At 26.9% G+C, this 20,667-nt stretch overlaps 1 protein-coding gene across 15 annotated transcripts in view; it reads right to left on the bottom strand.

Moving 5' to 3' along the window:
* The window catches only part of PIP5K59B (Phosphatidylinositol 4-phosphate 5-kinase 59B), a 78,237-nt gene that overhangs the window by 18,609 nt on the left and 38,961 nt on the right, over positions 1-20,667 (bottom strand). For 7 of the 15 annotated variants that reach the window (XM_014430968.3, XM_014430971.3, XM_014430973.3 and 4 more), the window contains 6 exons: positions 19,944-20,066; positions 10,454-10,579; positions 8,276-8,396; positions 7,949-7,999; positions 6,657-6,811; positions 1,807-1,889 (listed from right to left, as the gene is read on the bottom strand). In XM_014430968.3, coding sequence (XP_014286454.1) covers positions 1,807-1,889; positions 6,657-6,811; positions 7,949-7,999; positions 8,276-8,396; positions 10,454-10,579; positions 19,944-20,066 — 659 coding nt within the window. The remainder of the gene's footprint in view (positions 1-1,806; positions 1,890-6,656; positions 6,812-7,948; positions 8,000-8,275; positions 8,397-10,453; positions 10,580-19,943; positions 20,067-20,667) is intronic. The other 8 variants (XM_014430977.3, XM_067048934.1, XM_014430978.3 and 5 more) reach the window with 5 other exon arrangements.

The following is a 20,667-nucleotide window of genomic DNA, read 5'->3' on the forward strand; positions in this document are numbered from 1 at the left end:
GTCATTCCTATGTGGGGATTAATCGAGGCAACATTACAAAGATTCTCACCCACCTTATTTTGTGATGGATACAAAAGCAACATTATTTATTATGAGGACAGCTACCTTGTAATAAACATTATTAGTTTATATTAATGTTATATCTTATAAAATAAAGTAAAACTTAAAAGAAAATTATAAATAAGCAATAAATATTTCAATATGATCATAGCGAGGATAAATATAACAAATGTCTATAAAAATTTTCAATTAATAAATAAAAATAATAATGTTGGTATGAATGAGTTACACCTTAAATAAATATAAAAATAAATTAAAGTTTTAATTTCTTCCAATATACCACAACAATACACCGAGTCAGAAATATCAGTTTCTAATGAAAAAAAAACCTAAGACTAGACTAAAAAAGAATAAAAAACCTCGATCACACACATTAACCATGACCATACATATTTATAAATAAATTATCTAAATATTACCATATTTTTGAAGAAGAACAAGTTGTAATTATAGAAATGAATTGGAAAATAATATAATTATGAGCGAAATTCAGGATAAACTATTACCTGGAAAATACATTTATGTTTATATTATATGTTTAAACGAACATCTCAGCAGACGAACAAAAGTTCATTGTCAAAAATTCGTTTAATAATTTCAAAAAAATATTATGTATAGGCATGATAATAATAAATGCTTTTATCTATTACTATACTTGCCCAAATATAGTAAACATTTTTCTTGATAAATTTTCTCTCAGAAATTGAGGGTTCCGAGACAAATATTCGAGGTCCATTCCCATTTAGGATAGATTTATATCCAAATTCAATCTAGGATAATTAAACCTCAACCAAACTTGACGCTTTCAAAACCATATCATATTTTATTTTCACTTTAACTGTTGAAAAGGGAGATTTAATAAAATTCATATTAATAAGCGATAAATTATTAACCAGTTACAACACATTTTGGGAATAGATATTGCGATAAAAACATTCGCTCACAACTCAATCACTGATGAAACATATATTTAAGGAAAATGGTACATATCTCGTATAAAACTAAGACAGAAGAATAACTGACATAAATGGTAGAGAATTGAAATTTGAGAATACTAACCTCAATTATACAAGTTTAAACAGAAATAAAAAGACAAAAAAGAAAAAGTCAAATAGATTCATAGAATTACAACACGAAAAGTTTAAACAACTTCAATTGAAACAAGGAAGTTAATCAAAACAAATGGAACAGATTAGTTTTAGTGCTTTATTTTTCCTTTTCAATTGAAGACATTTAACTATTTGAAAAATTATTAAAATAAAAAACGTTGTCTCATAGAAATCGATAAATTAAAAACATTTTTTGATTCAAAAACCTATCAGCTATATCTTTAAAACTCAATTCTCCAACTTCAATTTAGATTTCAAATCTTTAAAACAAGATTTTAATTATCTGATGTGCCATTTATCGCTGTCCCAGTTTAAAAGTGTAACATCTCAAAATGTATTATTTTGCGATATGCGTATATATCAAGCATAATGGTTAGATTTATGTAGTAAAAAACAGTATCATAGTAAAACATATGGCCCAAAAGCCAAGTAAAACAATATTTCAAGATATTACAGTTTTGAACTGTATACATCTTACCCTAATTGCAAAGATTAAATAAATATCTCAAAATAACCAATTTTTTTAGATGTTACACTGTTGAAATAGGACAGTGTTATGTAAGTTGTACCTAATTTTACAATTTTTTTAATTTTTAGATATGTTGTTTTAACAAAATGTAGTTGTTTAAAAACTCACCATTTCCAGATAGGATCCATCTTCTGATATAGCTTTAATATTAGAATCTTTCTCAAAGCCTTTTACGGGTGTCATGGGAAAACCTAACAAAAAAAAAATTCACACTGATAAGATTAACAGATATACTAATAATTAAAAAATAAATTGTGGTATTATAATAAAAAAATTTATAACTCGTATTAAGCGATTGCCAAGAAAATTTTAAAATTGAAGAGGTGGGTAGATAAAGAAGAATTGAGCTGAAATAAAATCTAACTTATTTAATCATAAAGATAGCAGCCCGTATATCGCAGTCATGCAGTCATCTTTAATATTTAATATTAGGACAACTATTAATGCTTTATGTAATTAGAATTACTAAACATTAAGAACTAACAGAAGACTGCCTCTTTATGTAAAGCAAAGAGGTATAAGGAAGTGAGTGAAGTTTTTCAAACAGTAAAGACAATACTGATTTTCCTCATATTCCATAAAAAGGGTTAATTGTTCAAAAACCAATATTACATAAACTCAATATTTCAAAACATCTCTGTTTTTCTTGAATAATGGCACATCTGACAGAAGAAGCATAGAAACATTTTAAATATATATTTATTTAATTACTAACGTCAAACTTTGTTCTATTCAAATAATTTTTTATAGGTATTTATATCTCTTAACACAGAAATTAGTCTTTTAAAAAATCAAAAATAAATAGCATAAAAATTTACAAACTATGATTGTTTTTATTGACAAGACCGCCACTTTGTCAATACATATTATACATATAGACAGAGTGGTCACACTATAAGTGTCACACAATAAAGTGGTCTTATATATGGAGACAGTACATATTATATATGACAGTATTGTCAATACTTTGTCAATACTCATTGACCACAAGTCAATACACAACTGATCAATGGATATAAACACATCCACACACACATGCCGCAATATTTTAGTTAATACACATAAAACAATATAACCTTATCATTTAGAATAAATATTTTTTTCTAAGCTCAGCCTTCTTTCAAATCTACAGCCTCCGAAGAACCCTTGTTAAAATTTTCAGCTTCATAGAAATCGTTATGATAAGATTATGGCCAGGTACCTACAGAAGCCTTTTATTGTACGGTTACTATTCTGTTCCTATGGGGAGATATGGGCTATAGATGAAACTAGTAGCTAATTTTTGCCTAACTCTGCCTATGGGTCCAAGTGTAACGCTATATTTCAAATAAACAATGTATCTAACACAAAAGAAGTTTTTCATATCACACAGCTAGTTCTTGAGATTAGTGAATATAAACAAATTCCTTAGCTTTAAGTAATAGTATAAATATCCAATTAAAACTCATTTTTGCATTAAATATAATTAAAACATTAGATACTGATTCATAACGATGTAGTGTACATCTGCATTTTAAGCAAAAATGTGTTTTAATATAAAATAAAAATTTTGAACAACCTATTTTCTCAATAGTTAAATTTTTGAGTTATGTTATAGAGCAAGTATTACATTAAGGTTGAAATATTTACATAAAATAAAACGGAATTTAAATTTTCCATTTCCATCTATGAATCATTGTTTATCATTTAATTTTATCACTTTCAAAGTAAGATATCTTTTAATTATCCAATCCTACAAATAAAGTATATTCTTAATATTTATTCAATTTTAATTTGAAATGCATAACATCTATACACAAACAGCCAATTGTACCCATTTTATAAAACATATTTTGAAATAAGCATGTATTATAAAATAATTAACAAATAGCTCATTCAAAACAAACACACACATATCATTTATAATAGTTATGAACAAATTACAACACAAATACAAGTATATAATAATATTTAAACTTGGTCAAAACTTAAGACAACACAGCATCAGCCAAAATGGAAGAAAATTTACTCAAACAAATGTATGTAACATACACAAACTAACACAATTACGATTAAACATTCCAGAAAACATTCAACATCACCATCTACACAAATAACAAGACACTATTTTTTATCACATAAACATGAATAACAACACCATTAAAAAAAAAAAAAAAACATACACCAAAGAAACTATAAGATAATCTCCACTTACGTTTTTACAACAGTAAGCAAACACTTTTAATGACTAAGTTGAAATAATTTTTAATTAAGACCACCTTTTAAATATAGATTATATCAAATTATCAATTGGTATAAATATAATATCAATAGCAAAAACCATAGGGTATGAAAAAAAAAATTAAATTCATATATAGTATTTAAACTAATCAAGCCAATTTTGATTTATCTGACATACTGGACGTGTGAAGTGTACCCAGAGGTTTCAGTGAAAACACAATTATTATTGATATATTGTTAGTGTTTGAGTTGCAATAGTCTCATAAAATAAAGGACTTAAGTCTATTTTCATGTGTGGTTAAGACAACTCGGAATTATTGTTTGAAAAGATTTAAATCAAAGGAAAGTTAATCTTTAATTAACTATTCTGAACCTTTTTGTATAAAGAGAAGCAAGGCTAAGTTAAATTTAAAGGCAAGTTTATTTAAATAATTTTAATTTATAAATAATATGTCCTATGTTTCAGCATTTATGCAATCTTCAGGAAGAAATAATACATTTATGCACTCTAGTACGGACTCACATATTCCAAATCCAAAGCTCAGTAGGTGTAAGAGGATTATCAAGATGGTTGCGGTATAATTTTATAATGTAGAATTTAATATGTCTAATTTAAATGATTTAGGTTAACTATTTCATTAATATTACTCCAAAATTTTAGTTTGTCGATAATATTTGCATATAGTATGTTCATACTATTTGTATCCATTTTTAAATGACAAGTATTATTTAAATTTTTATTAATTTAAATTTATTAGATTATTTTACATTTGTAATTAGTGTCTACTGTTTTTATTATTTTAGATTTTTTAAAGTCATAATTATACTTGAAATTGGTACAATGTGGAGATAAACCATTCGAAAAATTATATATATATTTTAGGGTTCATTAATTATAATATTAAATATAATTAATTAATCTGAGGTTTAAATTTTGTTTTGTTTGTTCAATATATATTATGGCATCCAAATACTTAATACTACAATATATACATAAAAAATAATAAATTTCATCAATTACATTATTATTTACACGTAATTTACAAATGGATAGAATTGTATAAATAATGTTATGCAAATATTATTGAGAAACTAAAATTCTAAAGCAATATTAATTAAGTTTTTAACCAAAATAATTTGAAGAAATTTTTGTTCCTGAAGATGGCATGTAAGCCGAAACGTAGAACTTATTTTTAGTAAATTAAAATTGGTAAAATAATTTAGCCTTTAAATTTAACAAATTTACCTTCACCTTAAATAAATTGCTCTGGAAAGAATTTTTTTTTTTCCTCGATAGTTAAAATCGACATCTGAATATAAACAAACAGCATGCTACAAAAACATTCCACAGTAAAATAGTCATCAAAATACTTGAACTCTAATTTACATGCTTAACGAATTCCAATCCCTTTTCCCCGTTTATCTATAAATAAAAAAGAAAAGAAAAACTTCAACACAATGCAACTAAAACATTTAAGTAAGAAGCAGTAGCATTATTCATAACTGGATGTTGTAGGGCAGAAAAGTATCAATTGATTTTTTTTTCAATAACTTTTCACTCTCGAGGAAATTTTTTAATTAATATCTAGAACTATAAATAGTATCTAGAATTTCTTTATTCTCTAAACACTAAGTAAATTTAAGCATCAGATTGAGCAATGAGAGAAGAATTTCACAAAGGTGAAAAAACCCTAAATTAAAAAAAAATATTGTAGATTATAGGAAGATGGACCGTGTGGCGGTCTATAAAGGTACAAAATCGTATTTAAAAAATAATTAATTGAATTACAATTAAATATATATATATTTTTTACTATTACGGTACCTTTATTGACCGCCAAACAGACTATCTTCCTACAGTCTACTTGATACATTCAACTATCTTATGCAATAAAAAAAAAAAAAAATCAATAGATACCTTCCTGCAATAATGTGATAATTCCAATAATGATTTAATACCATTAACATGAATTAAAATCATCTTTTCATGTTCATTTATAAATAAAGTACACGTTTAAATAAACAAATCAATTTATTATGACAAAACTAGTAAATGATAAGATCTTTTTTTTTTTTTTTTTATATTTTGTTACAATACTTTAAAATATTATTATTGTACTTTATATTATATTGATACTTATAAAAAGTCTATAGTAACTGCTCTTCTGTGAAATGACTTAGATTCCACATAAAGAATAAATACATCAAATCTGAATACATATAAAAATGTACATATCAAAGTTTATATGTGTATGTACTTTAATATCCATAAAAATCACTTTATGTTGATATGTATAAAAATATATTTTTAAAACCACTGATATAATTTAAGCGTGTTTTATTTCACCCTTTTTACTATTAGAATGAAAATACTGGATTGAAAAATGGAATGAACTAAATATTGGTGACAAAGTTCAGTATTTACGAAGATATAATAGTACCTATTACATTTTTTAAATTATTGCAAATAATAGTGTTTTTTTTTTTTTTATCAATTTTTACCTTCACTTACCTATGCATAAAATATAGAATTAGGAAAAATAAAACATTTGTGCAAAATGACACACTTTTAAATATATCATTAAATTAAATCAAATTAAATATCAGTTATAAAAGCTTTATAATCCATGAAAAGATGATTAAATTTTAAATTATTTCATCATACAACACATATTAGTAAAAATATACAGTAAAAAAAAAATAATAATAATAATTTCTAAATACTAATGGAAACATACCAATATCTCCACTGGAACTGCTCTCGGTAAAAGAAGGTGTTCCCTCAGTCCACGTTGGGGTCGATCCTTCAAAGTGGCGCCCGAGGTTGGAACCACTGCTCTCAACGCTCAGCGTCGACTTGTCTGACCGACACTCTAGCCTCACTTCTGACACACTACGACACACACACAGCTACCCTCACTACTAGTTTATCTCACTACTGTTCACCTCATAGCAGGTGGGCACTGAGAAAGGAAGGAGTAGGATGGTTGATGCATGCAAAGGGGGGTTTATAGCCGAGAGGTAATATTAAACTTAATACATATGAAGAAAAATTAAGAAAAACAAACAAAACACAAGACATTATAATAGTTTTAAAAACCACTGAAAAGGATAGAATTTAAGATTTTTAACAATACATAAAAAAAGGTTGATATCGGATAAAGCATACACTTAAAAGATACTTAAACTAAAAGCAATTCCTTTTTAAAAATATATTTAGAAAACTGTGTTCACTTTATGAAGAAAAGAGCATTCCAATAAAATAAAATCCATTAAAATGAAAAGCAAAGTAAACCTACTGTCTGATCACAATTAATTTTTTCAACTGGCACAATCTAAAAGTGAAGCGTGAAAGACCAAGAACTGAATCACTGTTCTAACTAATTCTGCTGAATAAAAACTCTTCAATTCATAAATCCTTCAGGCTCTTGAAGAATAAATTAAATAATAATAAATCATAAAAAAAATACAATCACTTTTCCAATGGGAACAAAAAATTATAATGAATACCACTAACAAATATTTGTCAAAATTTATTAGGCATTGAATTAATTTTTTGTTTTCATTTAATTAAATAATTAATAGTAGGCCAGTTCTGAAAATTGTGAGCTTACAGCAAGTCTTAAAGGAGAAATTCATAAATAAAATATAGATCACTCACCAAAGAAATACATAAAACATTCAAGTCAAACATAAATCAATAGGAAATCGGAAGAAAAGACAAAACAGAAGATTGAGAAAAAAAGAGACAAACAATTGAAAAAAAAAAAACAAGGCCAAAACCAAACTGATATCTATTTGTATTAAATCCTTACATTACTTCGAAAAATCAATTAATGAAAGGAGAAATTTTAACTTTTTTAAAAATAATTTATATTAATATTTAAAATTTATGATTAGTTTAAGAAGACAAACAAAGCAAAGTTTGTTAAAAGGTAAGAACAAAGTAAGTAAGCAGCTGGATTTGTTGTTAATACACACATTAAACACTAACTTTTTTCTTTGTTTTTTTACGTTCTGCCCTGCTTACCTTACATGTTCTTCATGGAAAGTAACAACGTGTTTTGTCGCCATCATCTCACTATGGATCCAACAAATATATACAAAAAAAAGGTATAGACAACGAAATAAAAAAAAAGATCTATTTAAAAAAATTTAAATATAAAGATAAGATATGCGAATTGTTCTACATAACATTCATAGTCGTAATTATCTCAATTATAACTAAAAAAATAACCAATTTTAATTAAATGCTGCATGAGGATGCAAGAGCCAAACAAGCATTTGCCATTAAGGGGTCGAATAATTAAAAATAACAAAATAGAAATAATTAATATAATAAAAACCTAGTAACTACCTTGTACTATGCCTGGAAGTGGGTCTGTGGCGAGGTGAAGCGCCGTCTATATTTGGGTCTGATCGAATGGCATCTTCAAAAGTTGGCGGAGGCGTCGAACTGCACGGAAAGCCCAAAATTCCTACAAATCATAAAATCCATAAGCAAATATGTAAAATAAAATAATAAATATGTAAAAATAAATTCTAAGCGGTGATGAGCTATGTGCCATGATTGTGCATAAGCCTACTAGGCTGTGTCATATTCCAAACTGCTTGTTAAAAAATAAATAATCTACTGCAATAAATATAAGTATTATATTTATGGTTATACCTTAATTACCTAACTTACATATCATAACTACTTACATATAACTTACAAAATTTATTAATTACTAGCAAATATTGAATTTGGCTTAATTAAGTACAAGATAAATGGTGCAAACTGATTGCTTATAATCAGAGAAGGGCAAAAATTAGCTATGGATAAAACTGCAGCTAAAATTGTCATGAATATGATTCTTATTCATGAATGAACCATCAATGAATAAATAATGTATCTATGCCAATTTTAGCTATAGTTTCATCTATAGCTAATTTTTGCTTAACTCTGCTTACAGTACACCAAAACCTAAACCAATCAACTGTTATAAACTTTAAGACTGCTATTTAAAGTCCTTAGTGGCGAGCTTAAGTCAATGATAAACTAAAGCTATAAAATCATACAATAATGCAAATTTTATACAAAAATTTAACAGCAAAAGTAATAAAAAAGATCCCATCCATATCCAAATAACATGAGAAGGTTATATTTTGTGTGTGAGAAAGGCTTGGAGTTTGCTAGTATTTTTCTTCAGATAAAAATCAATTCAAATACAATAGCAGTCTACAAAGCCATATCGATGGTCGATTAATAGGTTTTAGTGTGGTAATAGTCAGTACGTATTCAATAGTTTCAGTGGAATAATTAACAAAATATAAGAAAAAATCTATAACAACTAAAGTCAAACATAATTTTAAAAAATATATATTTCAAATAATTTTAGATACATAATGAAAACTAATTTTACTTTCTATTAAGCATATGGGAACATAAATAAAATTATTCTGCCGACTATTTGATAATTTATAAAATTAATTATCAATCAGAATGATTGAGAAAAAGTATTCTTAGGACTCCATTAAACCAACATTGTAAAAAATAAACCTTTTTAAGAATAATCTTTTTTATTAATTTAATTTAATTTATTTTATGAAATATGTAATGATCGTACATTATCAAAATATTTAACAAAGCCCCACTTTCTAGAGTTTCATCAGGGCGGTTTGAGTTGAAAGATGTTAAAACAGTCTGTTTCGACTTTGACCGAACTGTTTAATAATAAATAGTTGTTAATTATTTTTTGTTTCCTTTTGAAAACACCCCTGACCATCTTCTTCAAATTTTATTTTTATAAATGTTAGGTCTTAAAATAAATACAGATAAAACAAAATGTACGGTTAGCAGTAGAAACACGAGCAATTTCGGTGATATTGATATAAGAGGTAATACGTTTGAACAGGTAGATAGGTTTAAGTATTTAAGTTGTACAGAGGTTGAAGGAACACCGAAATCCGGAACACCGGAATCCTTTGCTGCTACACTAAATCCATTACTTGTAATCATATGCTACAGAACTGAATTTAAAGAGTAAATTGCAAATATTAAAAAAATTATTGAGTAGTGGCCCCTATAACCTATATTTCATTATAAAACAGGGAAACTAAATCTACCATTTTACAAAATTTGAACTAAATCTGTAACCCCAAGACCTTGCTCTCTCCTTGTGAGATGTAGAAGTAGAACAAAGTTTTGAAAAAGTCAAAATGTCAAAAAACATATATATGAATAAAATAAAATTAATACAAAATTGTCTTCTTATATGGTTTTATTTTTTACCTTGTGGGTTTAGTAAGATTCTAAGAATATCTTTCCTGACTGATTATGATTGATAATTAATAATTTAAAAATTAATACCGCTAAAAATAAAAACAACAATAATAAAGTTAATCATAATAATTTATACAGCTAAATTCAGAATTGTAAAAACATAGTACTTAAGTAATATTTGTAAATAAATAAAAGAATGGATAAATATAAACCCAAGACAACATGTAAAAGAAATAATAAAATAAGGGGGAAAGAAGGGGGTGAATTTACTCTGGTTTTGGGGGTAGTAAATGCGCTTGGGGCTAAATCTGGCCTGCTGCCTGCTTTCCGTACCATTGGAGTTTGTGTGGCCGTGAGGTATACGGAGGGAATTTGAGGTCATGTCCCCTTTAGCATCTGCAAAAGTATTATAAACGCAATATGCAAACACAATAGTGGAACTAGATAAATAATTCAAAGGTACTAATAAAACATACAAGAAGCTTTCAAAAAAACAATGTCTGTATTTCTCTTTTTAAAGATTACCATAGAATTATAATTAATTCAAACACGAATTTAAAAATAAACATAACATAACAGGGCGAAAAGTTTTTCAAAACCAAGATATTTAAAAGAAGATACGAATAAGAAAAGAAATGTCAAGCTTTCATATTCACTTGTGAAGAATAGAGCAGATTCCAGGTGACTCAGGGTGATTTCTTAATGCTGAATATTTAAAAAAGACTAACAATTTATCTAAAAAGTTGAATTTGGATTTCTTTTTTTTTTTTAATTTATAATATTTTTGTAGAATGGAGTTGTGCCCCTTATTGCTCCATATCCCTCATCTATTGGTCTTAACATTCCAAAAAATATGAGATCAAGAAAACCCCATCATTTAAAAAAAATGAAATCCTATGAAAATATACACTAGTAATGTGTTGACATAGAGGATTTGGTGACAAATCTTGATGGTCATTGATGTAATAAAAAAAATAATTTAGAAATGTAATTACTACCATTTTTTAGTAATTTACTCTATACTCTATTTTTATAGTAAGTATTCGTTAATAGAAATAAAAATATATTTTCTACCACTGTCATACAGTAAAAATTATCTTCATCTCAATTAACCCACATTACTTTTCTGTAAAAGCTCAGAAAGTTAAAACATGCCGATTGAAATAACTAATCGTCACCGGTAATGATTTCGGATGAAATTAAAGAATTCCAATTCATACCCACTTTTAATAAAATAAAATTTATAATTTATTACTCTCTTGAACAACCCGAGATAAATTTCTTAACAAAGAGTATATTTATTATAAGCTTTAAATATCAATAATTATAAAGTAAAATAAAAATCCATCAAAACTTTTTACGAATATACTTTCATTAGCATGAAACTTTTAATTCCATTTGAAATAATTCTTATAAGAAAATTCTATTTTAATTTCTTATACCACTATGTCACTAAAAAAAATATTTTAACTTATTAATTTTTTTGTTACCACCTACATAATAAAAATGGTAATTTGTTTCCAAAAAATATACAACATACACAAATAAGAAGAACATCAGATAAATTTGGACACCGAATCAATTTTGCATTATGAAATATTTTAGTTCTGGTTTTATTAATAAAATCACATGCTAGCAGTGAAAGCAAAAATAATCCAATTACAAATTCTAAACAGATAAAAAAATACGATTAAAATACATTGTATGAATCTATACAATTTTTTAATACTAATTAGAATCTATTATTATATATGACTAATTCATTAATGAAAATTATCTAAATACTTTATTTCATTGAATATCATTACGACTGATAATACTTTTAAGTAAATTTTCATCCTTATCATGTTAACATTTCACAAATCATCGAGAAACAATACAGTATTACATTAAGAAAAAAGAAAAACAAATAAGAAACGAAAACAATACACATGCTAACACTTTACAACTCATTTAAAAATGAGAATATAATTTATTACATAATAAAATAAACAAAATTATTAGAGAATATAATACAGATTTATAAGCCATTCAGTTTCAAAAATATATAATTTATTTATTTTATTTAAAAATATAAATCTTGGAATTGCATTGATTTTATATAAAATAAGTACTGGCTGCTGTACTAGAACAGTGGCACATTTAACAAAAAAAAAAGTTTAGATTTTATTTAGAACTGAACGTATTCCAAAGTTAGTACTTTAGACTATAGTTACCATCTTAACTCAGGTCGTCCTACAGACTTTCTTAAAGCTATTAGAGTTGTTACAAATTAACTTCAGTTAACAGTACAATCTATGGAGTTAACAGTATGATCTATGGAATACCTCAAACACAAAATAAAAAAAAAAAAAACATTTTTTTTTGTCAGATGTACCAATGTATAAGCAAAGTAGCATAATGATATAATTAAATTACACCCATGCTGACTAACATTGGTTTTCAGAACATAAAATACACCTATTCCGAATCAATACCAATCTATATACAACCTTTGTTCAATTATTACCATTTATTTTTAATAGTTATTAAACTAACAATGAAAACTGTAAATATATATGTAGATATTTTGATAACTTTTTTCTTGACTGTTGTAGATATTTTTGTGGGTCTTGAAGATCAGCCAATATACAACTATATTTTGCTAATTTATTGTTTAGTTAGTCATGCCCTACAATGAAAAAAACAGTTTTTTAGAACAAATAATTTCTTCAACTAATTATTATAAAACTACATGTACTTAACTTAGTATAATTTAAGATTAATAACTAATAAAATTAAAACATCGCTTGCAATTTCCTATTACAGTTGTTTTATATTGCTATGATCCAACTAACTCCAGTTTTGTGTCAGAACTGAATAGGATTGAAATGGAGGTAAAGTGTATTGTTTTTCTCAAAAACATAACCGTTCTTTCAAGCAGGTAGTCCATCCGTTATTCCTCTTTTGTATTCTATCTAGTGTAGTTGATTATGTCTTATCTATTTATTAGGTTAGAGTAACATGAATATAAATAAGATTTTTTGTTGATTGCCCGATCCTTACATTTTTCTATAGTAACCATATCATTTAAATTTTGCTTAAAGTTGTTTTTTTCCCGATGAATGATTTTTGGTGTATCAAATTGGAATTTATGTCCTGTTTGTCTAAAATGTGTTCTGAAATATCAAAACAGAATTTCATGGTTACGTATTGGGAAAAACCAAAGCACCTACATCTCAATCCTATTCCATTCTAGCACAAGTCTAGAGTTAGTTAGATCATAGCAAAGTAGAACAAACTGTAATAGACAATTGTAAGTAATATTTTAATTGTAATAGTAATTAATCTTAAATTATACTATGTACATGTAGTTTTATAATAATTAGTTGAAGAAATTATTTGTCCTAAAAAGCTGTGGTTTTTTATTGTAGGGCATGACTAAACAAATAATAAAGTAGCAAAACATTGTCTAAATATAGTTATATTATTGATAAATCCTCGAGACCCACAAAAACATATATATATATATAAAATGTCAAAATAAAATGGTTAATTGAATTATTGAAAATTGAGCATTGACCTAAAATGACAATATCTTTTTAAATATATATTTTTCAAAACAGAATAATTTTTTTTATAAACTTTATGAAAAAAATAATGATAAAATTTCAATCATAAAAGCTGTCTATTTATTTAAAACCATGCAAATGTCTCCATTAAACTAACACGGCAATATCTAAATTTACCAATACTTTTAAAGCATTATATAAACATGTGTCTAACACAACATGTTTACTTACTTGAGATAATCCCTTTCAAATGAATTTGTCATACTGATGTGTCACTACCACCAACCATCTTGAACTTGTTAAGGGTATTCAAGGTTAAGGTTAACCCGCCAGGAGTGTTCTACTTTTTGTCCCCTAAGAGGTGTTCCAAGAGCATTTATCGTATGGTAGACAATTTCTACTATTTTTTTTCTACATAATTGAATGTGATGATGGCAAAAATCTTTACGATTACTTTTAATCCAATTTAAAATTGAAATTGTAAGTAGTAGTTCTTCCATCAGGGGCTGAAAATCCAGATTTCATAAAAGATTTAAGATCTTCTCGCCTCGGTTCATGATTTAAAATAAACGCAGGTTTCCAGGTGAGGAAAATGCTCAAATGAGAAAAAAATATGTTATGTAAGGAGTGTACTGGTGAGAGAAATGCTCAGTCTTATAGTTTTGAGGAGGCCAGAACCAAACTGAATTCAGTTAAAGTGGGGAGGTAATAGAGGGAGTAACATAAACAAGTGGCAATAACAAAATCAAAGGGTTAACGGAAAGTAGACCTAAAGTATAAACAAAACAGATGAAATACTAGCAAAATATAGACATTTATTTCCCAACATGAGCAAAATATGCTCAGGCTACACCTCCCCGGGTTAAGGTTATTAATAAGGTTGAACTTATTGTTTACTTTAATTATATTATTTCAAATTCTTGAGACAAAGTAATTATTTATTAAATAAATCAAAACTTGTATACTTTTTTTGTCTCAACACTTTTTACTTTAACAGTCCAACGTTTCGGCCATTTTAGCCATCCTCGAGGACATCTTCAATTATAAATTCTTCCTCACATTAATATAGAATTACTTTTGCAGGCTATTCTGCCCAGGTCATTCATTAATTATAAGTTAAAAACCTATTTTTCAAATTTAAAATCACAAATATCTAATTCTTCTTATATTAAAATTATCCACACAAAATTACTATCATTTATCTATAATAATTAATCTATATAAATGGTTTGTGTATATGGCAGTGATTTTGTCTCGATAATTTTAATATAAGAAGAATTGGATATTTGTGATTTTAAATTAAAAAAATAGGTTTTTAACTTATAATTAATGAATGACCTGGGCAGAATAGCCTGCAAAAGTAATTCTATATTAATATGAGGAAGAATTTATAATTGAAGATGTCCTTGAGGATGGCTAAAATGGCCGAAACATTGGACTGTTAAAATAAAAAGTGTTGAGACAAAAAAGGATACAAGTTTTGATTTATTTAATAAATAACTTATTCTTTACATTAATATTAGGTATTTCAGATTGTGTTACTACATTAAATGGTTCAATGGTTCTCAAATTGGCATCCTAAACGACACATTTAGAAAAACTTCTCGGTAATAAAGATTTAAGTATTATTCTGAAAATACGTAAAAAAATAAATAATAAATTGATTTTATAGAATATTTGTTCCTACTAATAAAAATTATTTTTATAGAAAAAAAATGTTTTTAACGTAAAACAACAGCCTTCCCCTCCACCTTAACAATCAGTATGGTAACTGGGAAACGGGTTTAATCATAAACCAATAGTAGAGATTTTATTTTAAAAACTGTTTTCCCACTATAGGATTTATTAGTCAAAAACACCAATTCGAAATTTTTTTTTTATCCAGTAAAATTGTACATTTTGATATATAACAAGCTGTGTATGGAGGTATATTTCATCTCCAAATTTTAAAGTAAACGTAATGTTACCAGAATATGATGACCAGTGCCGGGTGTAGCGCAGTGAATTTTTGTATATACCTAGAAACCCATACAATGAAAAGATTTCATTTCTTTATTGAGTTTCTTATATCCAGAAGTAAAACGTTTACCCATTAAAAGTATTTGCTTTTGTTTTTATATTTATTTTCGCTCCTGTCAAAGTTACGTTTTTTGACTTGAAAAGTAGTTATTCTATTCTAGGCCAAAAGACCAGCGGTTTATTTTATTTCTTCAGACTAATTTATTGTAGTTTTGACTTCATCATTTCATCCAAATTTAACAGGAGTGAAACTACCGGGCACAGTTAGTTCATAAAACAAAGACAAGATGGTAGTGGAAGTGAAATATTTTTAAAAATTAAGGATTTTAAAATGAATACTTCATTTATGAGAAAATAAATATGAAAGGGTGAATTCAGAGTGAAACACATTGCTTATAATAAAAAAAAAAAAAAAACATTGTAGGTAAAAATAAAGAAAAGAAAAAAGCACTTAATTCTACAATAATCACAATAATATAAGTAAAAAAGTACATATTTAAAAATATTTAAACACAGCAAATAAATGTTTCTAAACATAGCATAGTCACTCTGTCCTATAAAATGATATGCGTTTGCACAATCTGAATATTTATCATTAGTGCTGTTAATTCAAATTAAGAACAAAAAATAAATAAATAAAAGTACGATAGTGAAAACTGTGCTTTTAGTTGTTTCAGCATGCACATTGTTCGTAAAACTTTTTTTTTTGTTTCTGTGGAAAACTTTATGTGCATATAAATATCACAGCCTGAGCATAAAGTAATCAAAAACACTGGACAATTGACAAACAATGCAATAGAACGGCTATCGGGATGCAACACTACAACACTAAAAAAAATGGGAAATTGATACACAATAATAGCAAGCATACATTTGAAGAAAACAAAATAAACTTGTGTACATAACTCATATACTTATGAAAACATATAATTAGATATTTATATAAATATGTAAAATGATGAAAGATGTTACTGCTTTAAATACATCTAATTATAAAAGTTTTTTGATATCTAAAACTCTTTACTTCCGCTGCCTCTCTGTTCCAAAAATAAAGGACTCATAGCCAGCTGAACGATAATTAAATGCACAAAAGAAATAAAATAGGAAATTTTGTTGACTTAAGTATCAAAATTAAAAACCTTTTTTCTTTTTAATTGCGATCTGGGAGTTCACACAAGTAGTTTTATGTTCATTTCAGTTAGTATTTACTTTGTGGTGGTCCCAAAAATCGAAGGATTGGGCAAAGGAATAACTGTATCAGTGCTTGGATAAAAAGTGAGTTTATAAATAAAAAAATATTTTTATGAGATGATTGGGTGTACGGCCACTGAATAAGAAATGAGAGGAATTAAAGAATGATTAGAAAATAAGAAAACAACTAACATTATAGATACAAAATAGTATTGAATATATAGTAATATAAGTTCTGGATTTTCTTTTTAGGAAGTTTGATTATATTAATTTTTTAAATTGTTGGGGTGGAAAAAACTTCCAAATATAATATAAACTATTCTATATTTTGCTTGTATAACGTTTCGGGACAATTATCCCATACTCATGCTCCTTTGCAATTCTAAAATTATGTTTTTCTTATCAACAATTTGTATCTATGTTATATGTGTATATTTAAAATTCTTATAATCATATTTACCACATATTTGTCATATTTTCTATTCCCATAATGAAATTATATCATCTATACACTTATGGTTTAAAATTGTTTGATAACTATATTATTTAAATTACTGTCTTTCACTATTGGTGCATTCATCTGTCTCTCTAGCACAAACGAATGCACTATATTTCCTATTACTATGTTAGCAATTTTAATCCATTTAAGTTAAAAAATATGGAAATTGAAAATACAACAAATATGTGATAAATATGATTACAAGAATTTAAAATATAACACATATAACATAGATTAAAATTGTTGATAAGAATAGCTTAATTGTTACAATTCTAGGTACTATAATACAAAGGTGCATGAGTATGGGATAATTATCCTGAAACGTTGTACAAGCAAAATATAGAGTAGTTTATATTCTATTTGGAAGTTTTTTTTCACCTCAACAATTAAAAAAATTAAAGTCATAAAAGTATTATAAGAAGATAAATGCTGTATGAGAAAACAAATAAAAAAAGTAAATAAGAAGAAACAAATGATAAAATACAGATGAAAAAAAAAGCAAGAAAAAACATTAATTAATATTATATAACATAATAGCACTTATGTTATTTTACTTACATATTTAATTACCAACAAATTTCATTTCCCACTTTTTTTTCATTATTTTATTTTAAATATTTTTCATTTTGTACATATATTTACTAACTAGATTTTCATATGTATTTTATTATTTGTTCTTTTCTCTTACTTAAATTTATTATTACTTTTCTGATACACCCAGTATCTTCTTATAGTACTTATGACTATAGAAGTCTTTCAATACTATTTTGTAAATATAATGCTAGTTTTTTCTTATTTTCTATACATTTTGTAATTCCTCTTATTCATTTTGGTTATTATCTTCTTTTTAGTTCTTAGCCCTGATGAAGGCTTCAAATTCTGGCCGAAACGTTGGCGCTATTAAATAAGTTTTTACATATTAGTGTTATTCTCGGACCGGACCACCAACTATCTACTCGTCATTAAAAATTCTTTGATTATTAAAGGAATATGAATTAGAAATTTTATTGAAAAAACGATCAAGAAAATTAAGTCTTGAAGTGAACAAGTGGCTTAGTAATACAAGAAAAATATATTCCTATGAAACTAAAATATTATTAATAAAACTTCACATCTTTTGAAGAAAATTTTTACTAGTATTAATTAATCTTGATTTTTCTATTAATCTGATTACAGAAGCACACAGACGGCTGTTATTATAAACATTTAAAAAAAAAAAGTTTAAGTTTTCAAAAGCTAATCTTGATTAAACATTAAATTATTTACTTCCACTTACCTATATTTTGATGGAAGATTATTGATTGTCGGAAATTGAAAAAATGTAATTAATTATAGGAAGATGGTTCTGGGTGGGGGTCACAAAAGATGTAGGGATTATACTCTTCAGTCCAGTTAACAAGCAATTTTTATTTTATATTTGTAATGTGTTTGAATAATTTTTTTATTTAATTTATCTTCTTCTCCTTCTTCCTCCTTTGTGCCATATTCTAGCATGGCTGGGCTTCAATCCGATGCTGCTAAGCCTAACAGTCCTTGAGTTACTTCAATTCTTGGACTGACTTCGGATAATCTTTAATAATAATTGGATAATCTTAATATAAAATTCTAGACCTTCCACGTGGCCTCTTGTCAGTGGGTCGAGATTTCATTGCCTTTCTGGGTTCCCGGTCCTCCCAAATTTGAAATATATGACTGAACTGTATCTGTCCTGTCTTTTTTCTAGGGTGGATTTCAGCAGGGGAATTTTCAGCTTCTCTCTAATCATTTCATTTCTTATGCGATCTTATCTAGTTTTTCCTGAAAATTAGACAAGAATTTTATTTCAGCTCCTGTGATTCTGCATATCTGCCTTTCAAGCATCATCCAGCTCTAAATATGTAAATAAGGAATTTGGTATCATGCCCCACATTTCGATGAGGCTGTTGCTTATGCTAAAATAGATTGTTAGCACTAGAATCCTATTTGCTATTTTCCAATCTATTTATGTAGGTCCCAAAGTAGTTAAAGTCCTCAACCACTTCGAGAACATCACCGTAACAATTTCATGTATATTCTTACAGTTTGTCAAACTTTACAATGTTGGAATCTTGTTTTCATGAAGCCCTGCAAAGTGGGACAAAATATTGGTTACTAATAAAAAGTTTTTTTTGGTATTTTTTATACATCTTTAGACTGCCACCTGAACCATCTTTCTACGATTAATCACCCTTATATTGTTGAGTAACCACACTTTAGAAACCTCTGTTGCAGTATGATAACATAATAATGTAAAAGAACATGAACAGCTAAGAACAACTACTGCAAAGTCTACTCAAAACATCTATAACTTTATACTCTTATAAGCTCTATATCTTATTATCTTATTTTAAAAAAAAAAATTTAATATTTTATAAGCAAATAATAAAAAATGAAAACAACATGAGAGGTAGAGAAAGTATCTTTTAATAGCAGCCCAACTTATACTGAGCCCTACTGTACACAAGTTTTTAAAAATTTGGACCTGTATTTTGCTTGCGAGGGAGACCACGGGGAGGGACCGGGGGCGGCGGGGCCTTGCCCCCGGGCTTATCCTTGTCTTTCAGCACTGAAGGGTACGAAGGCATCGCAGCTGCCTCGGGGGAACCTAACACCATCTTATGTTAACTGACCCGCTATTATCAAACTGGATAAATAATCTTAAAAATTTAAATTCAAAAATCAAATTCATAATACAAAATAATGGTTAATCATAACTGAATTTGATAGTATATAAATAAAATGGGAAGGGTTTAAAACATATAAATAAAAATTTCACTCAAAAATATTTCACAAAAATAAAAAATAAATACCAATGACCTTATCATATAATCATAAGGTGAATTCTGCCTTATCCATTTCCAAAAAAAAAAAATCAAGTAAAAAATTGATTTTACATTTTTTATACAGGGTGTTTCAGTGTTAAATAGTCATAACAGAAAATATGAATTAAGAATCTCAAAACAAGAAAAAAATTTCCGATAAAGGTGTGTCTATTAACACTTTGTTTAGGAGATATTTTAATCTAAAGATTTTCATTGTTATAAATTTAGGTTATAATAAATAAATCAATGGGGAGTAGCACGGCTCATGGTAATGTACTGCTACTAACTCCAAGGACCTCGGTTCGAATACGGCTGTGACAAATAATTATTCTGTTACTCTAGCTGTGAGTAAGACCTGTGGGTTTGGGAGCCCTCTGGGATTCA

The sequence above is a fragment of the Halyomorpha halys genome, unplaced genomic scaffold (genome assembly GCF_000696795.3).
Source record: "Halyomorpha halys isolate HHAL.00 unplaced genomic scaffold, Hhal_1.1 Scaffold929.1, whole genome shotgun sequence".
Lineage (NCBI taxonomy): Eukaryota > Metazoa > Arthropoda > Insecta > Hemiptera > Pentatomidae > Halyomorpha > Halyomorpha halys.